The 23,596-nt window shown below is 35.2% G+C and overlaps 2 protein-coding genes across 2 annotated transcripts in view; both read right to left on the bottom strand.

Annotated features, from left to right (window-relative positions):
• LOC307154498 (deoxynucleoside triphosphate triphosphohydrolase SAMHD1-like) overlaps nt 1-1,208 on the bottom strand; it is a 34,505-nt gene extending 33,297 nt beyond the window's left edge. Inside the window, exon 1 of the mRNA XM_079864502.1 lies at nt 890-1,208. Coding sequence (XP_079720628.1) covers nt 890-977 — 88 coding nt within the window. The 5' untranslated portion in view covers nt 978-1,208. The remainder of the gene's footprint in view (nt 1-889) is intronic.
• The window catches only part of LOC307154466 (uncharacterized protein), a 138,212-nt gene that overhangs the window by 100,752 nt on the left and 13,864 nt on the right, over nt 1-23,596 (bottom strand). Inside the window, exons 7-10 of the mRNA XM_079864438.1 lie at nt 23,556-23,587; nt 23,311-23,460; nt 23,127-23,227; nt 22,895-23,003 (exon numbers count right to left, since the gene is read on the bottom strand). Of these exons, the coding sequence (XP_079720564.1) occupies nt 22,895-23,003; nt 23,127-23,227; nt 23,311-23,460; nt 23,556-23,587 (392 nt within the window). The remainder of the gene's footprint in view (nt 1-22,894; nt 23,004-23,126; nt 23,228-23,310; nt 23,461-23,555; nt 23,588-23,596) is intronic.

Here is a 23,596-nt window from a genome sequence, read left to right as displayed (position 1 = left end):
CGTCATGCCCTTCACGTCTGGTAGGGCATGCTGTAAGTTTGTTTTAATTGTTTTGTTTCTGCTCATTCTCTTCTCTTTTTTCTGTTCTGGTTCCTCTTTCCTTCAGTAATTCTGCTTGTTAAAAGCAGCTGTTCATCACTAATGCTCAATCATCACTAACATATTCAATTATCGCATTAGCTTCCGTCTTAAATGGTCTTTGTCTTGATCTTGGAGGATTTGATCTTGACTACACTTCTGGTTTACCATTCCTGACAAATTGTGTGAATGTGAATGTGTAGAAATTAACACAAAAAGTGTTGTCCCAAACCTCACACATTGATGTGTAAGAATTTAACACAGTTTGAATCAGTTTTAACACATCCTTTCTAAGAGTGGATAGTGAACTTTCCAGAAATGTGCAGCTTATATTTGTGTTCATTTTAGCACTAATATAAATATTTCCATATATGAGCTGTAAAGTTTTCTAATTTAATATTTTAATGGTGGGACTAATTTTAGGAAAGTAGTTCAAGCAGATGAAGTTCTGGTTATGCCCTTCTGACGTAATTCCTGTAGGCGGAACAGCTTTCTTTCTATCCTTGTTAAATCTATTGCATTCACTGGCAGGTCAAGTCAATTTGTGCTCCAAAGAAACACATAACATTATTTGAATGTACTAACTAAAGCCTTAGACTTGAACAATAATGTCGTACTGAACTTTGTTTGTTTTTTACGATTTTTACTAGTTTGTAAATCGGATGTAACAGATGGATATTATTCTAAATGCAAATATGGAAGCAGGAGATAGCCAAAAAGATAGACTGATTATATATACACATTATCATATGAAACTGAGTTGTGTATATGAACTGCAAAATTAAATCAAATCACATTTGTCTTCCCTTACCTTCACTTTCTTTAAAAGATTTTTTTAGATCCTGAAGACTTTTCCGGTGATCAGAGAGAGTTTTTTTGTTTTTTTCAGATCGAAGCATCTTTTTTTGTTTTTGGTCTTCTTTCTGTGAGTTGTTAATAAATGAGATGAAGAGGCAATAAAGATCTGTAGAACTGCATACAGATTTTATAGATCCAACAACTTAACTCGCTGTATTACATGATGAGGAAAGTCATTGTCACTAAACTATGAGGGTGTGTCTCAGACAAACATTGAACTGTAGTGAAGGGGAATGAGTCGGATCAGAGCGACTGCTGCTGGAAACACATTCAGGAAGTGCAGATCACACAATATTTGCTGTATAGTTCTTGTATATATATTTGTCTTAACTGCCTTTGGTATTGGAGCCTGTTAAGCAAATATATACAAATGTAATGCAAATATTATTTGATAAAATGTGAATGTTAAAGGGATAGGTCATGCACAAATTTACATCTCCTTTATTCTGTGGTAAAAAAAAATATTTTGAGAAATGTCTGTTTTTTTGTTGTTGTTGTTTAAATGGGGTCCAGTGTTGTTTCAACACCAACAATCCTCAAAATATCTTCTTCTGAGTCAAAAGAAGAGACATGACAGCAGTAATACAATAGTCATATGACACTGTGATAATGACTTCTCCATTACACCTAAGCATTTATAGATCCAAGTACTTCTGGAAAAAAGCTGTGCTTGTAACAGGTTTGCTGGGTTCATGGTTGGTATTGTTTTTTCATGTTTAATATATTTCCTTTTAAATTATTGTTCCTCGTTCATGTCAGGTGTGTCTTGATAGTAGATGTGACAGGTGATGTCCTGAAAAACAAAAGACACACTAACACCCATCTGAAATACACACCTGAGCAGGTTCAAACTGTAAGGTGTGTAAATATTCACATAGATAAAATAATTCTGGGTTTGACTTTAATGAAGTATCTGTAGTGAGACAGGTTCTGTGTGAAGAACAGGTGACGCAGCTTCAGTAGATGAACAGCTGATCTTTGTTTGTTTCCTCTGTGAACTTTCACTCTTTTACACGGACTTTGCAAAATAAAGAATGAAATTAAAGCTTCTGTGTCTTCAAATAAACAATAGAGCTACAAATATAACTAAAACAACAACAAGGATTGAGTATAAAAAGTGAAAAAAAGGAAGAAAAATGCTGCTGCCGGTTCTCTTCTCTTCATCACAAGTTCGATCCAATCACAACATCCTCCCTGAAACAAGATGATGAACTTTACAGCCGCATTGTTAATATTGCTTTATCTTAAAGAGTTTTTGCTGTTTTTAATTAATCTGAACGATAAAATCCAACAGGGATTCTAACTAACACTTTTTAGTTAACTTTACTCAATGTCTTAACTTCATTGTAAAAATCTAGTAATCTGTACTATTCACATACTATGCCGTTTTTACTCAGTACAGTTCAGATTAATTGACTGATTGGTTTGAGTGACATTTTGTCAAGCATGATTTTTTCTTTTTTCTTTTTTTTTATAGAGCCAAATTAAGATACTCTGTTTGTAACTATAATATACTCTCTCTCTCTCTCTCTCTCTCTCTCTCTCTCTATATATATATATATATATATATATATATATATATATGTCAGTTTGGCTCAATTGATTCCTATTGTTTCCAATAACATTCAATCTCTCATAAAACTTTATTAAATGAATTCATAGAGCTCAGAACACATCCTGAAATTATATTCAGATTAAACAAAATGTTGCATTTTATATGAATAATTTACATTTGCATTAAAATATGTAGTCTTATTGATACCACATGGGCTTAAACGGCACACATGTAAATGTATAAGCTCACTTCAGACTTTTTCTGTGTTTCATTTCGAAGGCTGAGTCCTCCTTTCATTTGTCACGTCATTGAAGCGGCTTCATTTTAGTAAACTGACCATTACAAAGTCATTAAGAAATTACAACAATCTATGCTTTATTAGGGATAACTGTCACTTTTATAATGTTACTGTTCTGAAATAAGAAATCCTTTATGACATATGGGGCCGACAAATGTGACCTCTGGAGGAAGAAGCCTTTGAAATGAGACACAGATATAATGTGTGCGATTAAAGAAGTCATTCAGATTCACCTGAGCCAGATTAAACAGGTCAAATCAGGTTTCCTTCAAGTGTTCACAAGAACAATGAAAACATTCAGTGCTTCAATGCAAGTGAATCCAGTCAATCTGGTGCTTCTGTTTAAAACAGGAACAGATCATATCGGATCAGAGCGACAGCTGCTGGAAACACATTCAGGAAGTGCAATCACACAATATTTGCTGTATAGTTCTTGTATATATATTTGTCTTAAATGCATTTGGTATTGGAGCCTGTTAAGCAAATATATACAAATGTAATGCAAATATTATTTGATCAAATGTGAATGTTAAAGGGATAGGTCATGCAAAAATTTGAGCAAGTCATCCTTTAATCCTCTCGTGTCATTTTCACATCTGAATAACCTCCTTTATTCTGTGTTTCAACACAAACATTACTCAAAATATCTTCTTCTGAGTCAAAAGAAGAGACATGACAGCAGTGATACAGTAGTTATATAACACTGTGATAATGACTTTTCCACTACACCTAAGCATTTATAGATCCAAGTACTTCTGGAAAAAAGCTGTGCTTGTAACAGGTTTTCTGGGTTCATGGTTGGTACTGTTTTTTCATGTTTAATATATTTCCTTTTAAATTATTGTTCCTAGTTCATGTCAGGTGTGTCTTGATAGTAGATGTGACAGGCGATGTCCTGAAAAACAAAATACACAGTCTGAATGAAATGATCGTTCACTCCTTTATCTGTTGCTGGTCTGAGTGACACACACACATTCATTTACTGAAGGTCAAAGAAGACTCTTAAATATAAACAGATTTGTGTAATGAAAATGTGAACCTTGAATTCATTCAGTCGTGTTTGACCATCACTAAACGATCACTACACTTTTGACATGAAATCACTCAGCTTGAATGATACATTTATTTTTTTAGAAATTCTTATATTTTATATATTATTATTTTTATATTTTAGAATTTTATATTTTAGAAAAACTGAATACAGGGAAAAGTCTGGAAACACAAATAATTTTCCAAACTACGTAGGAACCCTGAATAAAATAGAAAAATGCCTTGAATCTCTGATGCAAATGTTTGAATATTGAATGATGTGGAGCGTCTTCTGCTTTGTGTTCAGAACAGACAGTAATTGTAAAGTGACAAAGACATGAAGGAGAGATAAAGATCAGCTGATTTATTCTGTCACAGATCCAGTGTCCTCACAGCTTCATCTCTGTATCTGATCTAAAATATGGATATCAGTGTCCTGCAGGACTGACAGTGTTTGTATGTTTCCTCAAAAATACATTAATTTCCATACATAGCAAAATCCCCAGTGTTAAATTAACACTGCTCAGAGCACATATGGTTCCACTCTACAGAGTGTTAAAGTAACACTGACGCAGTGTTGAAGTTAATTAAGTGATTAATTAAGTGATGATGGAGCATTACTGATGAACACCTGCTGTTAACAAGCAGAATCACTGAAAGAAAGAGAAACACAAGAACTACAACTGACTTCAGACACAGCCTTAGATTAAATCAACTGAAGAGAAAAGAAGACATTAAATCTGTGAAGATCTCAGCAGAGGAGGACTAAACAATCCGTGCATCTGAGACGCATCTCTCTGTAGGCAAGGCCGTGGTTAGCTGGTGCTCTCTGATGTCAGAGGGTACCACAACTTTCAGTAAGAAAATTCAACTGCAGTAGCCACCGTTCAACCTAAGAGGGCAGCACTCAGACGGTTTTACACCATATTTTGTAGAATTAAACACTTTAAACACAAATGTCAAAAAAATTACTTGAATCAATGAACAGCATTAATAAAGCCCCAGTCTTACAGATCATTAACTAAAAAAAGTTGTTTTAGGGTTTAGTTACCCTTTAAGTTCAGACATTAAGTAAAGTTAACTAAAAAAGTGTTTGTTTTGTTGGATTTTAGAGTGAAGATGAAACACTTTACAGCTGTATTATACTGTTAAAAGTGTTGGTTAGGGTATAGAAATGTGCTCCTGGTTGATAAAATAACAAAGGAAACTGGAAAGAAAACCAAATGCATATAAATCAAAAATGAAAGGATATTTGCAGGAGTTATTGAAGACAGAAAACAATTGTGAGATAATCAAATATACAAAACTGAATGCAAAATGATATCAGTTCATATAAAAACAAAATAATTTGATGTTTGCATTGTATTGTATGCTTCTTTGAAGCCAGCAATATTCCCATGCACTTCCAATTGTTAATTTCATCAATACACTGGTGTGTGTCTATAGGGCTTGGCATTAGAGATGAGATCTAAGTGTTGTTTGTAAAAGGTTTGGCTGTTTTGTTCTATCAGGATCACACACAAACTGAACATGAATAAGGACTGATCCATGTAAGCACTGCAATGTGATCTCATGACAAGCAAATAAGTTGTTTCATACAAACTTTCACTTTTCACAATCACTCCAGGCTTTGTATTGACTATTGTGTAATTTATGAGAGTAAAAAAAAGAGAAAATCTAGTTGTCAGTAAACTGATAAAGAAAGAAAATAAAAAAATAAAGTATTGTGCAAAAGTTAAGACATAATATTGCAGCGCTTCAATGGTTTATTCTCCTTCCAGTGAATCACTGCCGTTTGCATTTGTCCTCATTTGTAAGTTACGTTGGCTAGAAAAAAACTTGTTAAAGGTGCCCTAGAATGTGAAATTGAATTTATCTTGGCATAGTTAAATAACAAGAGTTCAGTACATGGACATGACATACAGTGAGTCTCAAACACCATAGTTGTCTCTTTCTTATTTAAATCTCGTTTTTGAAAAACACCCCTGAAAAACAGGCGAATCTCCACATAACACCGACTGTGACGCAACAGTTGGGATCATTAATATGTACGCCTCTAAAAATTTGCATATGCCAGCCCATGTTCAGTGCCAGGCGAAACTGCGCAGCCGAATCATCAGAAGTTCTGCAGGTGAAGAAACAAGCGAGGATCATAGGGCAAATGGCAGATCTATCTATAATCTGATACCGCTACAGTTTAATTCGAAGTTGTTAGTTGCTCTGCCCATTTCACCACGGACTGTTTTTCTAACCTGGAACAATATCAAGCAGCCAGGCTTCTCTCGGCGTCTCAAACGGACGAAGGGGGCAATTTCAACTAACGTTATATTCCCGCAAGCGGTAAGTAGTGATTTTATTAACGATAATTTACACTGTGTTATCTAGATCCAGCGCGATATTGTTTTTTTCCTTGAGAGACATCGTGGCTTGCAAACGAGCGAACGAAGCATGGCAGTTGCTCAGTGTTTGGATGTACAAATGAACACAAAAGTATTTTTTTAGCTCCTTCATCCGAGCCTCTGGAGAACCAGTGGGTTATGTGAATTTCTGATGTGTAATTGTTCAAGTTCAGACAGATAATCTTTCTCTCGAAGTCGTTCAACACTGTTTATGCATCAGTAAATCGCGTTGCAGTGATAAGATCTTCATTCACGCGATCAACAGGCTGTCATCTGCTCAATGCTGGAATAGATCTAAATACTTAAAAAACTTCTCATGGTTCGTTAATCCCGATAGTTGTAATAGTAAAAACGTATAAAAGCTGTAATAGTAAAAGTTTTCCAGATAGCTCCACATGTAATGCCAGATATTTCATATGCAAGCATGTCAGCCAATCACAGCAGTGGGCAACAACACTGAAGTCTCTCAGCAGACACGCCCCTTCAAACAGAGTGTTCAAATCAGAGGATGAAATCAGGCTAGGAAATATGCCTTTTATTTCTAAATTATAACAAATTTTGATCTAAAAAACATACTAACATTATAAGGGCACCCCAGGAAACATTATAAAATAATAAAACAATCCATTCTACGGCACCTTTAAACGAATAAACAAACACATGTAAATGTAAATATAAAACACATGTAAATGTAAATATAAAACACATGTAAATATAAATGAGTGTGATGTTTGACTCATTTAACCTCCATAAACTCTCTCGTGTCAGGAATATGCTTAAGTCTCCCTGGGTGAAAGTTTCTGCTAGAATTCAATGATGGAAACATGGATGTGAAAATAAAGGCAATTTGATGACATTCTGCTTCAGCAAATTTTATAAACACTATATATCAACATGGGACTGCATTCCCATTCAACACGTTGATCTCACAGTGATCTCTCCATATGATCACAATGTGAGTTCACAGTGAGCTAAAAGTGTAACCTCACAGTGCACTCACTGTGTGCTCATATTATGGCCACAATATTATTCACCCCAGCTAGAAATGTTATTGGACATGGACTCCAACATCACTCAGACGTCACATTTTGGTTGAAAATGAAAATTGAATTGACGTGTAAACATCGGATCTCAGGCTCCAACATCATTATTGAAATTAGTTATGTGTTTGCTTTAGTTGGTCAGTTTGACTCTTGATGTTTTAATGTTAGTTTTTCTCTGGCTGCTGAAACTGTTTGTTATGGCAAGAACAGTAAGAGAACATGTGATCAGATGATGTCAGATACTTGATGATGATGATGATAATGATATGAGTGAATGATTCAGAGTGTCACCTTTGACCTTGGGTATAATTGGATAATTGGAATGGCTATGACCTCGTGAGTATAATATGTTCATTGATTAATTTTGAACTTTGACACGTTACAATGGAAGTCCTGAGGGTTATGTTGAGCTCTGACATCAGGTTGGGTCTGTGCGCCGTATGCAGGCATCAGCTCGCTCCCACACTTCACATTACATCTCAGGGGTATATAAATGGGGTCAGTGTATTCTGCAAAATCAGAAAAGAGCAGTGAAATACATTAATATGGCCATATTTATACTCCCATAAACCCTCAAATTCTGACTGCCACCCCTGGACCATCAGACCCTCTCAAAGAAAAGCTGGATAAATTCAGCACAACATTGAATCCCGTGCGTGTGTGCAAGAGTGATTTGCAAAAACACAGTTCAAGCAGCAAGAAAAAACAAGGGTCAGCAACCCAACTAAAGCAAACACTGATCTCCATAATGGTAACTTCAAACCAAACATTTTCAGTTAAATTAAACAGAAATAAAGTCATACTGGTTAATAATAAGTGTAGTAATGTGTAATGGCTGGAAGTCAGTTGTAGTTCTTGTGTTTCTCTATTTTCTGTTCTAGTGTTTCTCTTTTCTTCAGTGATTATGCTTGTTAACAGCAGGTGTTCATCAAGTTGATCATAGGTTGTGCGACATGATCATTTAATCTCTTCCTCCTCAATTAGTTTGGAAATTAGTTTAATTTCCCATAGACGTAATGCCATTCCATTTTGTGTATATCAATTTTTATACCATTCTAATAGATAATCATTTTCATCAATAAAAATGACAATTAAAATTAAAGATAATATGACACATGACTAATCACGCCTCAGTTAAGTCAAACAAAAAATGTTTATTCATTATAGTTGCTTTACATAATTGTCTAAAACACTCAAAACAACATCAGAGATCATAAGTTTAACTGTGGGTTATACACTCAATTTCAATATATTTAGAAGGAAAAGCTCTGCCTATAGAGATTGAGCGCTCTCTTGATAACGAAATAGTGCTGTTTTTCATGCAAAGTAATGTAGGCTAATTAATAAGCTATCGTTTGTTATCAACTTATAATTAGTATTAGAAGATTCAACACTATATATAAACTGTCTTTATTCATTAGAACATTGATCTATCTCTAGAGATTTGCATACAAATTTGCACAAAAAAAAAGTGTTTTCATTGTATTAATATTATTACCTGCACTGTTAACCCTTGCTTTTAAAAAAGCAATATCAGAAAAGCAAATTCTGACAATATCATACCATTTTCCATTAAAACAGTAATATACCTTAGAAAACAATGCATTCTGGGTTATATTTGTAGTTTTCAAGAAAGTAGCCTACAGGAATATACTGTGAATTAACAGTGCTCAAAGTCGACACTCAGAGGCTGTTTTCCCAATCACACCCTATACCCTCATTCACTATTCCCTACATTAGTTCACCAATATAGTCCACTTGACAGTGAATGAAAAAAAGTGAGTGAATTGAGAAACTGATGAACACCTGATAAGCAGAATCACTGAAGGACAGAGAAACAAGAACAGAAAAAAGAGAAACACAAGAACTAACTGACTTCCAGCAACACTGAGTGTGAAACCAGTTTACAAACCTAATTTGTTTTCATACATTTACAAAAGTTCTTGTTGAAAATTAACATAGATTTTGATGTTGATGTTTTATTGAATACATTGAATAGTTTAGATATAGTAAAATAGTATATAATATAGTTTAGAAGATAGTATAGAAAAAAGAGGTTTAGATGTCATTTTATTGTTTCATTGGATGTTTGCTTTATTGTTTTCACAGTGTTTGCTTTAGTTGGGCTCTTGACCCTTGAACAATAGATTTTATTTGGCTGTGATAGCTGTGTCTTTAAGATACATAAAGCTGAAAGAAAACAGGATCAGATGACAGTGGCTGTTTGTTAATGATCACAATCATCATCTAGAGGTTTCAGATTCACTGATCTCATGTATTGTCTAATGAATTTATATGGGTTATATATTTGTTGTCAATGTAGTGATGACATATATTCACCTGCGACACATCGGGTTGACGCTGTAATCATGGTTTGATGTTGAATGATCACCAAACAGGAAAGTACAGTCTGAATGAAATGATCGTTCACTCCTTTATCTGTTGTGGGTTTGAGTGGCACACACACATTCATTTACTGAAGGTCAGAGAAGACTCTTAAATATAAACAGATTTGTGTAATGAAAATGTGAACCTTGAATTCATTCAGTCGTGTTTGACGATCACTAAACGATCACTACACTTTTGACATGAAATCACTCAGCTTGAATGATACATTTATTTTTTTAGAAATTCTTATGTTTTATATTTTAGAAAATGGTATAGGGGAAAAAGGAAACACAAATATTTTTCCATATTTTTCCAAACTGCGTAGGAACCCTGAATAAAATAGACAAATGCCTTGAATCTCTGATGCAAATGTTTGGATATTGAATGATGTGGAGCTCTTCTGCTTTGTGTTCAGAACAGACAGTAATTGTAAAGTGCCAAAGACATGAAGGACAGAAAAAGATCAGCTGATTTATTCTGTCACAGATCCAGTGTCCTCACAGCTTCGTCTCTGTACCTGATCTAAAATATGGATATCAGTGTTCTGCAGGACTGACAGTGTTTGCATGTTTCCTCAGAAATACATACAGTGACCAGCGGATCAGACAAACCTTTCTCTGTCAAACTACTGATAGCACGCAGTGCACATTAATTAATCAAATGTGGATGTTGTAGAAGTCCCCGGAGTTAAATATAACATCTCTCTGCTTTGCTGCTTTTATTTGTGTTTTATGTGTTGTTATGCAGGTATAATGTCATATTATCTCTCTGGTTGTTCTGGAAAGCACTTTGGTCAGCCTAGTGGCTGTTGTGAATGTGCTATAGAAATAAAATGAACTTGAACTGTGTTTATATGGGAACTAACAGCAGGGTTTTAAAGTATAAGTTAGAGTTAATCAGATGATTAAGTGAGTAATTTAGTGATGATTGAACAGTATTGAAGACACTTTCCTACTACAGATCAAATATTCTGAATTTTAATTTTAAATATAATGTAGGGAAAATAAATCTATAGAGATCAATTCAGACATCAAGAGTCAGCATATGATTTTCAACAATGGTGCTGCATGCTGGGAGTTTTATACTGTGGTTTCTCCCAGCATGCATTGCAGCATGAAGCATGTCACCGTTGTTGAGATTCAAAAAGTAAAAACTTGAAAGTCATACAAACTATACAGCTGTTTAACCTGTAAACTGTCACCTGTTAACTTAAACAGTTGTAGTTCATGAATGCAGATCTAGAGTTGTTCTCTAAAGACACTTACAAAATAGGAGTGTAAGTTTACTGTAAAATAAGTGCTGAACTAAAACATTTCTGTTTAATACAAAAAATATTTCAAAAAATAATTTGGACTAAAATTGCTATAAAATTACAGACGTACAGTATATTTGTATATATTTATACAAAATGTGAAGCTGATTTCACAAAGATTGAGCTACTAAAAGGTTTTAAAGCACTGTTTTAAATTCAATGTCCAATTTCAGAATCATTTTGAGAAAAGAAGTATTGAGAAATATTTCAGTTATACCTGTTTTTGTGTTTTGTACACAAATGAAAGAAATAACCCCAAACGTCCATATTTATGCTAATGTCACGGCAGACTAAGAACAAAAGGTGTGAGGACTCAAACGCTGGAGAAAAATAAGTATTTATTAACAAAAACACAAAACAAAACCCACGAAGGGGAAAACAGAACGAAGTAAATACAAAAATAATAACAGAACAAGAACAATCTGGAAGATCTCGGGGAACAGGAAACAAAAGACAATGTACCGACACAGACTGCAAACAAGAGGGAACTTATAAAGGGAAACTAATCAGGAGGGAACAGGTGGATGAACTCAAACAATAATCAGATAACAAGGGGGAGGGATCAGACAATAACACGAGCACATGGCCCAAAATAACAAAACACCCATGTGCAGCACAAGACAGGACAGGCATGTGACAGCTAAGCACAATTCAGAAACATCCATATATTCACATAAACACAAACTCAAAAGCACTGGCTGTGTGTAAAGGCTCTATGAAGGGATTTTTACAGGCCTCTATTGTAGCTTTATCCTTCATTCATCGAGACTCAGAAGACTGTTGCCTTTAACCAACAAATGCAAACTGAACTGAAACTGATGTGAAAGAATGAATCAGGGGAATGCAAGCACAGAGTAGTCGAGTCCTCTGCTGCTCTCTGGAGGAAATCACACAATAATTCATCTGATCATCTGTGGAAATACTGCCAAAACAGCACACATATACCACAACTGCAAACATGACAAGTGCTTATTAATGAAGAGAAAACACTAAAATAGAACATGTCCATTAACTTGATATTTCAACACTAAGTTTTTAGATTAAAATGAACATGAATGTATAAATAAAATAGTGCATTTGAGGTGTTACTACTGGCCAAAGGTTATTATAGTTCCCTAAAACTAAAGCCATGAACAAACATTTTCTGCACATGAATTAAAATAAACATTATCTTATTTTATTTTAGCTAGTTGCCAAAGGCTGAATTTCTCATTTTCATTTAGTTTATCTTGATGTACTAAAATAACTCAAACTAAAAAACTTAACCCTCGTGGTATGTTGGAATTCTGTGCACTCCCCTTAAGGTCCGGGTCAAATTGACCCGCAATGAATTCAATACAATTCCTCAAAAATCACACTATGAAAAACAACAAAGATTCAGGTTCAAACTGTAAACTTTTAATGTCAACATTTGTCAAATATTCCAAAAAATATATATCTGAAGATATGATTTAATGAAAATGTTTTTTAACCATTTTTTAAAACTGTTTTGTTTTGACCAAATTTGAATATACATTATATATATATATATATTTGCATATAGCTTTTTTTTTTTTTTTTTTTTGCTTAGAACATCATAACTGAACAATTAATCAATTAATCTGAGCTAATTTTTCCTGCTGTCTATGTCGAAGTCTCAAGATATTTCAGATATCTTGAATATATAAATGAGACCTTATTTTACTATCTGTGTCTGTCAAAGATTTTCATTTGTAATTTGCAATTAATTCTGAACACCATGATTTAGCTTTTTCAAGTGTGTTTGGTTTGGGTTAGAGCACTTTTAGATACACTTTAGAACTGGAGTTGATGCACTGACATACATAAAATAAATGTTTTTATTTTGTGTCTGTACAGTTGCTTTTGAATAGCTGCCTATGGTCAAATTGACCTGCGAACATCACAAACGTAATAGTAAATTTGTTTGTTTATGCCAAAAAAAAAATGTTGCATGTTGAAACTTTGCATGCATATTCATGATGATAAATGCGAAAAAGTCACAAAATATCAAGAAAAAAAAAAAGATTTAATATTATTTCAGGTAGCTTGAAAAAATAAATGATAGGTAATTTTTACCATCTGTGACTGACAAAATATTTTTCTGTATTGAAATACCCAGTCAACACTATGATCTCACAGTGATGTCACCATGTGGTCACAACGTCAGCAATCTGAGTTCACAGTGATCTAAAAGTGTAACCTCACAGCGCTCTCACTGTGTGCTCAAACTATGACCACAATATGAGCTCATCCCAGCTAGAAATGTTATTGTTCTATGAATGTTTTGAGAGCATTATGTTATGTTCTTGTAATATTTTCTGTAGCTAATTTTATTTTTGTAACCAGAATGTTCTCCTAAAAGGTCGGATAACACTCTCTATAAACATTTCAATGTTTAGTGATGACATTGATAGAACATTATCCCCCCTAACATTCTTAGACAGTTATAGCGGGAAGTTTCGATGTTTAGAAATTATGTTTAAGAGGTTTACATGTTGAATTTAGTGATGATTGAACATTATTGAAGACACCTGATGTTAACAAGCAGAATCACTGAAGGAGAAAATCACAAATTGTAAGTTACCGTTATGACGATCAATGGTTGCTTTAGTTGGACTCTAGACCCATATATTATTAACTTTAGATTTTGTTTGTCTGTTGTTTCTGAATTATAATCACCAGTTGAACAAAGAAACAAGTGATCTGATGGTGTTGGTTATGTTATGACAATCATCATTTGAACTTGATCACTGAACTCATTCAAATCCTTCTTTCTGACTTCGATTTATGTTATTGGTTAGTGAATCTGCATAAATGCCCAGAATTTTAGATATAATATAAAGGATTTCTTAAAAGTTGTTAAAAAAAAATCATAATTTTAGGCACACACAGATGTCAAGATTCAGTCTATGCATCTCAACAATGGTGAGGAGCAGAATATTCAATTAGGAAAAGTAAATTACATAGACAATTCAGATAATAATTTATTCATACTGTAGCTGAGGGGCTAAGGACTGTAAGGTGCTAGCTGTTGCTAATGAGGTGAAGCTGGTCCGGGTGTGCCGGTAAGAACACCAAAGTCGGAGAAGGAATCCAGTTCAACCGATTTATTTATACAAGCAGGTGAAGAGGAGAAGCCAGATCCTAATGGGCTTTGCTTTATGTCCTTAGAAGTGTCAGCATATGAATGTGTGGTTTTCTCTCTGGACGCACACAACTTTAAACACTCAAAGGAACATAATGAAGATCAAAACTGCATTTAGTCAGGGAATTTCACGGCTCGTTCTCACTGAAGATGACGGCTGATGCAAGACTGGATCGCGGCGCGCGCGCACTCTGAAGCACTCCACCGAATGAGCTGCGTTCCGTCAAAATAAGAGTCCCCGCAACCAGGAAGAGAGCGCTCTTATCCATCCGCGTCGCAAATCAGTGTCATTAGTGAGACTTTCACACACATACCGCAATGCATGATGGGAGCCATTAATGAGTTGTGATTGGTGGCAGCCACTGCAACATGCTTTATTATTGTCACCATTGTTGAGATTCACAGGCTGATTATTGATGTCTGTGTTTTAAATGAATTTATCTGAATGTCTTTTGATCAGAACAATGTGTATTAAATATTTTGAATTATAAGTAAAGTACTGATAATCATAGGTTGAAAAATCACTAAACTGCAGCTAACAAGTTAAACCAAACTATCTCAATAAGTTTCCTTTTTCAGATCACAGCATGATTATGTCAAAACATAACCAACACTATAAGATAACATTTTACTTTGTTCATTTAACTGTTATAAATCAATAACAGCAGTCAAACAACAGTAAATATTAAAGTAAACATTTAATGGTCTAGACCCAGCTGGCATTTTAACGTAGAGTCAGCGTTGAATCAACGTCAGGTGTCAGTGTTGGATAACCGTTGGATTTTGTTTAGATTTTGCAAATCTAATCAACGTTGAAATAGCAACGTCATTCCAACGTCAATCTAATCAACGTTGAAATAGCAATGTCATTCCAACGTCACGTTTCTCAACATAGGTGAATTCGCCAACGTTGAATCAATATTGATTTTAGTTTAGATTTTGAAAATCTAATCAACGTTGAAATAGCAATGTCATTACAACGTCAATCTAATCAACGTTGAACAGTCAGCTAGGAAGAAGCCAATTGGTCAAAGCAAGACCAGGAAGAAGATTAATAAAGACATTTCACTGACGTAAGAAACATGCTTTATTGCATGGCTGCAAGTGTGCCAACATTTCACACAACATAATTTTACACGTGTCGAACTTTAACCTTTAGAAAAACGGCCCAAACATTGGGCAACATTGAACACGGCTGGTTAAATCTTCCCTTCTTGTTACTTCTTTCTGCCACCGCCACCTATCCTCTCTGCTGCATATTTCAAGTATTTGGCCATGTATTCGTCTGCTTTTGTTGTAGTTGTATCAAATGAGCTCAAGACAGCATCTGATGAGGGGGGGGGAAACAGATCAGTATTAGCAAACATTAACCTCTCAAATTAAAATATTTTGCAAATATCAACTTGTGTGGAATTGCCAATGTTTCAAGTATATAAATTAGTATTGATCAATGTGCAAGGTCATTGATAATCATGTGCTTGGGCAAGCAACAAAAGGCAGTTGGTAGTAACCAGTGCTGCCGGTAGAGAAGTTAGTCTAGAGCCCAGAATGGAGTACTGTATATAATATTTGAGCATGCTCTGTAGAGTCCTCCAACTAAAATGATTTCTTCATTTCTTATGAATTATTATTCTGCTTACTATATTCAATTATTTAAAACACTGTTACAAAACTACTATGTTAAAGCAAACTCACCACAGATTATTTTGTAGAGACGGGTCTTCATGAAGGCAACCTTCCCACTTCTTCCTCTGAGGCTCATTATGGCCATCATTTTATTTGTCATAGTTCTGCCATGGTTAAACAGATTTATATTAGAATATTATATTGCAATCAAGTTCATTATGAAAATGTAGCAGAGAGTGAGTAAGTGGGTGTGTGGGGGGAGTGCATGACAGTATATGACAGGGAACATCACTGTAAACTAATGCAAAAAAGGAACATAAAGTTACTTACGCAGCCATTGACTTCTTCACATGGTCTGCAGCATCAACGCCTCCCAACATCTTCAGATGTTTACTCGGAAAAGAACAAGAAACAAGAAATTAAAATTATAACCAGAAAATGTGGTCAGAGTCAGACCTCCACAAAGCAGGCACATGATGAGGACGAGGAGTGTGTAGTGGTCACCAAAGTGAACAAGCCAATTGTCATAATGAAACTTTGCCAGCACTTTACAAGATTAATTATTTAAAACTTACCAGTTCTACTCCCTCATTCTTGTCCTCCAAGCGATTCTCTAAAGCTTCAAGCTCTTCTTCAGTGTTTGCCGGCTTCACTTCATAACTTGTTCCAGCAGAGCTCTTTTCCCGCTGTCTTCCCGTGTAGTATTTTCCTATAAAATATCCCGAAAAATGAAAATTTCAACATTCATCTTTCTGTTGCTATCCCTCTGCTGACAGCAAAAATTCGTACTACAAAACTGCAGCATTAACTATGCGAGTTGTGAAGCTAGGTCTAACGTGACTTTGCTTACAGATTGGCATGAAATCGTGCTCTCACAACAACCACGCTGTTATCTTAAAAAGGCCAATATCACGCTAAGGTTGACTTCAAGTAAGCAAAACGATGCTTTGAAAACATCTGTTTCGCTGAAAGGGCAAGGGGGTAGAAACAGGACAACAGTGCAGAGACTGACAGGTCCGATGGAAGGGCTAACATTAATGTTATGAGAGTAAGGTATTAAAATACGGGATATTTTACAGGAAAATTTGTCCACATACTGGTCCCTGGTTTCCCCATTTAACGTATCCCGGTAAATTCCACATCCTTTTCGGGATTCTAGCATCTTTTTTCTTTCTTTTCTTCTCCCTACTCTGTTTCTCCTCGTTCGACTTGCTGTATGTTTACATTCACGAGGCCATCAACATGGCCGCCACGCCAAGTATGACGTCACGACGCCCATATTAATATATGTGACAGAGTCAGGCACACACAACATTTATTTAGGAATTTTCTAGTTATAAAATGTGACTTCAAAAACTTTGCTTACCGTTTGAGATGTTACCACCAAATTCATTCCGAACCCGTCCAGGTCAGAATCTGCCTGACGATGACGACACAGACCCACTTCGCGCATGCACAATCGGGTGTTGTCTGGAACCGTCAGAGCCAATAGAATCACAGTTGTGTGATGGACAACCGCCGTCCTCCAATCAAGCTCTTGTGTTGAACGATATTCCAAAATGATCAATCAGACTGGAGTTGCTCTCAAAGTATGCCAGGAGATGTAGAAAGCGTCTCAATTCTCTTTTGGCTGATTTATTTTTATTTTTTATTCCTTATGAAAACATGAATTGTATCTAAATGATGTATTACAAGATCAATTTCTTTTTTCGGCAAAATGTAACAAATGTGTTATGCAATAAAAAAATTTTTTAAAAAAGATGTAACGTTAGAAAGCACTTTTATCACGACTCAACAAACGTTTAATTCAGAGTTGATCTTTCAACGTTGTATTATTATTCATGTATCAACACTTTTTCAACAGTTAATTGATCAGCATTGTTTGGATGTTGGAACAACGTTATTTTTCTATTGATATATTTCAACAAAATGTTTAAAAGTCATGGTTGTAAAAAAATAATGTTGATTTGACGTACAACTAAAAAATTTATTTTTATTTCTATGTTGAATCCGTAGTGAGTTAACAACACCACTTCAACCATTTAGTGTTCAACGTTGTTTTGACGTTGAATTAATGTTACTTAACAAACGTTTAATTCAGAGTTGATCTTTCAACGTTGTATCATTATTCATGTATCAACACTTTTTCAACAGTTAATTGATCAGCATTGTTTGGATGTTGGAACAACGTTATTTTTCTACTGATATATTTCAACAAAATGTTTAAAAGTCATGGTTGTAAAAATAATGTTGATTTGACGTACAACTCAAATTTTATTTATATTTCTATGTTGAATCCACAGTGAGTTAACAACACCATTTCAACCATTTGGTGTTCACATTGTTTTGACGTTGAATTAATGTTTTTCCATAAACTGACATTATTTCAACCACATTTAAACGTTTAAGGTCAGTCGAATGCCAGCTGGGAGAGCCCAACTAAAGCAAACACCCATCACCTTAATGGTAACTTACAATTTGTGTCCATCCATGTCCAATTACATTTCTAGCTGGGGTGACTCACATTGTGTCCATAATATGAGCACACAGTGAGTGCACAGTGCGGTTACACTTTTAGCTCACTGTGAACTCACATTGTGGTCATATGGAGAGATCACTGTGAGATCAACGTGTTGACTGGGTAAGTATGGAAAACCTCAATTTTTAGCTTCATAAGGTAATAAAAAAATAACAAAGTATAACCAAGAAATGTTATTATTTTGGGTCCGTACAGTTGCCTTAGAGCGTTAAAATATGCGGGTCAAATTGACCTGCGAACATCACGAAGGTGATAGTAATTTTGTTTGTATATGTCAAAAAACACCAGCATGTTGAAACTTTGCATGCATGTTCATGCTGATAAATGAGAAAAAGTCACAAAATATCAAGAAAAAAAACATAGGTTAACCAGTATTTCCAACAACTATAAAATCTAAACGGGTCAAATTGACCCGCAACATAACACAACAAAAAAACAATAATAATACTAAAATGTCAAAAATGTAAAATTACTAAAACTTTGAACTAAAATTAAAAGGAAAACTGGAATTATAAAAATAAAATAAAATATTAATTAAAACTATAATAGCTCTATAATAAACTCATCATTTTACAGTTTTAAATACTTTAAATTACTTTTCATCTTTTATAAGTTAAAATCTTTTATAAAATCTGCATTCATACTATTTTCATTATAAAAATAGAGAAATTGTGTTTAAAATTTAAACGTAAATGTTAAAAATTTTAAGAGAACTAACCAAAAAACTATGAATTAATGTTTATTAAGTGCAGACATGTAATTAATAAATAAAATATTATGAATAAATGTATACTATTTTAAGAAGGTATGGGTGTAGAAACAACTCTTCGAAAATATATAAATAGAAGTAAAGAACAAATTTAGTTTTTGTTAATATGCAGATTAATTGCTCATATTGTCCTTTTTTTTCTTTGTTTCCAAGATTATTCTTGAGAAAAAAAATATAAAAAAATGACAAACACAAAATGTTGTTTCTGTTTCCAAAAGTGTGTTAAACACATATTTATTTTCCATTCACGGTAAAAAGAGAATATTTGCAGCAGAAAAAAATCAACAAAATTGAACAAAATGAAATTTATTAAATAATAGAGTGAATCACTGTTCAACTATAGACGTATTTTTGATGTGTGGTGAAACACTGAAAGCTTAAACATGAAGTTTAAAAGCACATTTGTTTTCATAATTCACACTCATTTCCCCTGAAATTGCATGAGATGAAAGATAACCGGCTCTTATTAAACTGGCTCTGTTGTTTTAAATGCCGTGATTGGCTTTGCTTCATAAATCAATGACAATTTCTTCCTCTGACTGAATAAAAATGCAATTCCCGTTATATAATGAACACACCTTGATTTAAAAAAAAATTCCATTATACTTTCATAATCTGTATGTCTCTTCAATAGCATAGACATAAATGATCTTCCACCTCCTTGATAATAAAGTGTCTCAGTAGTTCATTCAGTAAAGGTGCACTGTGTATTTCTCCCATCTAGAGGTGAAATTGTATTTTGCATTCAAATGAATAGTGCTCTCCAGCGCCTCGCTTTTTCAAATGAGTGTTGCAACTACGGTCGCCGTTATGTACCAAGAAGCTATGACAACATGTCTTCCAATAGCACTTCATCGAGTTTTCTTTTGGGTGATGAGGTTCGTTTAAAATAAACTGCAACTTGACACACAACGAACAAACGAATGTTACAGTATGAATCACAGACTGTAAAAAGCATGAACTATGCTAATTAGTAGTGATACATTCTTTCTTTGTTTATTTTTCGATGAACGTGCATTGTTAGATATCATCATCAGGGGATTCAGCGGTAGGGAGAGGAAGAGGAAGAGGCTTTTTTGACGACGAGGATTCCTTCTCCTGTGGCTCGGCATAAGTATGATCCTGCATTATGAAGTACCGTGCAGTGCAGCCTTTCAAATGTGCCGGGGCAGTGACAAACGCCTCTCACTGATCTCCTTGTCCACTTCAGCTGGTTTCAGTCACGTGACGCTGGCTCTGAACGAAAACACGTTGTGGAAAGGCATTGAGGTAGGCTAGTGCTTTTTGTCCCTCTCTGCTATTATAGTTTTTCAAGATGGCGGAATGACAAGGAAACCTCCATGGACTTACCCGTCCAGTGTAAATAAAGATAAGAAATTCATCGCTCACGAGGATAAGTCAGATCATTGGCAGAGGTAATTTTACACCAATGAGGACATATTTATGATTAAGGACATTGATTTTAGCTAATAAAATACTTAAAATTACACAGTGTACCTTTAAACAAACTGACTCTGCAGCCATAAACTTTGGATATCATAAATCATACACACATTAATGGAGTCCAAAGTTGTCTTTACACCACTTCTTAAAGCACTTCTCAGCCTCTTCCACCTTCTTCGTCTCTTCCAACTTCTTCTTCTCTTCCTCCTCCTTCTTCTTCATCTCCTCCTTCTCCTCCATCTTATCTTCAGCTGTCTGATCATCAGTTCTTCTGTAATAAACTCTGACAAGCTCTTCATTAAACTTCTTTGGGAGGAAACTGGACAACTGTCAACACAAGACAAATATCACACACAATGAGTTTTATAAAGAGACTCAATCATAGAGTAAATTATTATTCCATATTAGGCTGCATAGATTAGGCCAGCCGGAACCGGGAACACTTCCTATAAATCCTGATGTACTTGTTACATCATAAGAAGAATGGTGTCTATGTTAATATTAGTCTCTCTGTTTATACCGAGGTTTACCGCAGTCTGCCGGATCCAGGCCGTATCCAGATCAGATGAAGGACATGCACCTGGACGCGACGACAACGCAGTCCTGAAGTGTCAACTAGTCTCTCCGTTTACTGAAGTGAGGTGGACCCCGGGCGTATCCAGATCAGATGGTGGCTCTGCACCTGGACCCAACCATGACGCATCCCTGAAGTGCCAGCCTCATCAGCCCTGTGAAGGCCTCATCGACACGACCAATCTGACTTCTGACCTGTAACGCTGCCTGGATCATAATCATACACTGTTCGCTCGTTGGCCAGAGGAGAACTGGCCCCCGATTGAGCCTGGGTTCTCCCAAGGTTTTTTCTCCATTCTGTCTTTCTTTTGGCTTGCTTAGTTGGGGACATTTGACATTTAATATTCAACAATATTATTGATCTGCCTTATTTAGGGTGGACGAGGATGCAATTTTCTTCTAGAAACAAACTTTGTTGTATTATTTTCATGTTATGAATGTGAAGCTGCTTTGATACAATCTGTATTGTAAAAAGCGCTATATAAATAAAGGTGACTTGACTTGATCTGAAATAAAACAGTTTGAGTGTCACGAATACCTGATAATATTTGAAAACTGAAATAAAACAGTTTGAGTGTCATGAGTACCTGATAATCTTTAATGGTTGAAGCTTGGTTGGGATTCCTCTTGCTGTAGAAATTGATGGATTCAATGGGGTTTTTGTCCTTCATGCCGTGATCCAGATCAACCACCTGAGCTTGTGAGAACATGAGATTCACTAAACAATTCTGTTTTATTTCAGTGTAAAAACATGCATCTTAGTCACTAAACACATGTTATCTGGTTTAAGTATGTAAATCAGCTCTGAAATAACTTACATAAACTGGTAATTCTTCAGCGTTCAGAGACACAGTCGGGTCAGTGGGTTTGTACTTCTGCACTGCGGCTTTCCATGATTCTGTCAGCTGTTCCTTAATTTGCAGATTTGAGAGAGTTTGTCAGTTTTAAAGGGTTAATCAAACAGTACATCACTGTTTTTCAGTTTCTCTTCAACCTTTGACATGTTTTTCTCAGTCAGACGAGCTTCTCCCACAAACTTTGGCAGTTTTCTCCTGACGATCTTGTTCAGGATGTTTCTGGATTTCTTTAGATTATCAGCAGTGGAGGATGAGATCTGCTCAAAGATCTCATCTGAACAACAGAAGATTCATTATTATACATGTTATTTCACATGTCCTGAGACACATAACCACATTTTTCAAAGAGAGAATATGTTTATCCTGGTTTATGGTAATCCGGTATATCTTTAGCTCTTTTAGCTTTGAGTTTACATGTTTTTCACCTGTTCTTTGAGCTGACCTGTGAGTTTGCTGTATTCCTCTGCTGTCTTTATGGCTTCAGAAATCTTCAGCATATCTTCAGGTTTCCCTTCATGAAGATCACAATCAGCTAATATGAGCGCTTCTGCAAACCTAACACATTAGAGTTAGTGTCTAATGCTGAATTTGTGTTAGAAGAATAAGTCATGCAACAGATTAAATATTGTGAAATCTCATATTCACTGCAAACAGAAAGACTCACATCTCTTCAATGATGTTGCAGATCTTGTGCTGGTAGGCCTGGCGATGGAGTGTGTATCGAGTGCGAAACATGTCATAAACATTATCTGCCTCCTGTTAGACATACAAACACCAGAGTCACAGATCCAGTTCCCATAATGCAGTGTTCACATTCAAGAGCTAATGTCACTTTTTACCTGAAGTTTTAAGCAGAGAATATAAATATAAAACAGTAGATGAATCAGAGTAGATGAATCTTGAATATATTCAGTACATCATACATTCAGTATGTGTGTGTCTTTGATTAGTAATCATAGTGTGTGATAATTGAATCATGCACCTTGTCTCTAAAGCAGATGTGATTTCTCCCGTTCACGTCACAGACTCGAGCGAACTTCAGCAGACGCTGATGGTCAAAGCTGTTTCGAATGCCGAGGTGATGACAGTCTCTGAGAAATAAACATTAAATAGAAATATAAAAAGGATATATAAATGAGAGGATAATTTGGCTCAAAGTTATAATAGATTCTAAATCATAGTCCCATCTGTGCAAAATGCCTAATAATATGTACCGTGCGAAATAGTCCCATTTGTCCACATCAATGCCGTTCTGTTTGTTTGCCACAATCTCATACAGGAAGGATTTGTCTTCAGTTCTACCCTCGTATGTCCACTGAAAATAAAAGCAAAGGCTGAGTGTAAATGAGGCTTCATTCATGCTAACACATCAATAACAGATGAAGTATCAGTATGAACCTCAGCAACTGAATCTTTTGCCCCTTCGATTAACTCTTTAATGAAGGTGACGTCTTTATCATCCAGTCCGTGCTCTTTCAACACATTCTTATTCTCAGTCGTCAAACTCTTCACAATGTCATCAAACATCAGCACTGACATCTGCTCATGCTGCAGTAAAGACACAAAGACAGATGAAATCATAAATACATATATTACAGAAACCAGCGGCACTGAGTGTGTGTGAGCAATGTGTCCATTCTCACCTTCCACTTCTCAGGGATGTCATCAGGCAAGCCTAAGAAAA

Source organism: Squalius cephalus, assembly GCF_949319135.1.
Source record: "Squalius cephalus genome assembly, chromosome: 2".
Classification (NCBI taxonomy): domain Eukaryota; kingdom Metazoa; phylum Chordata; class Actinopteri; order Cypriniformes; family Leuciscidae; genus Squalius; species Squalius cephalus.
Note: the sequence above shows the minus strand (reverse complement) of the source record. Positions and strands in the feature narration are given on the sequence as shown.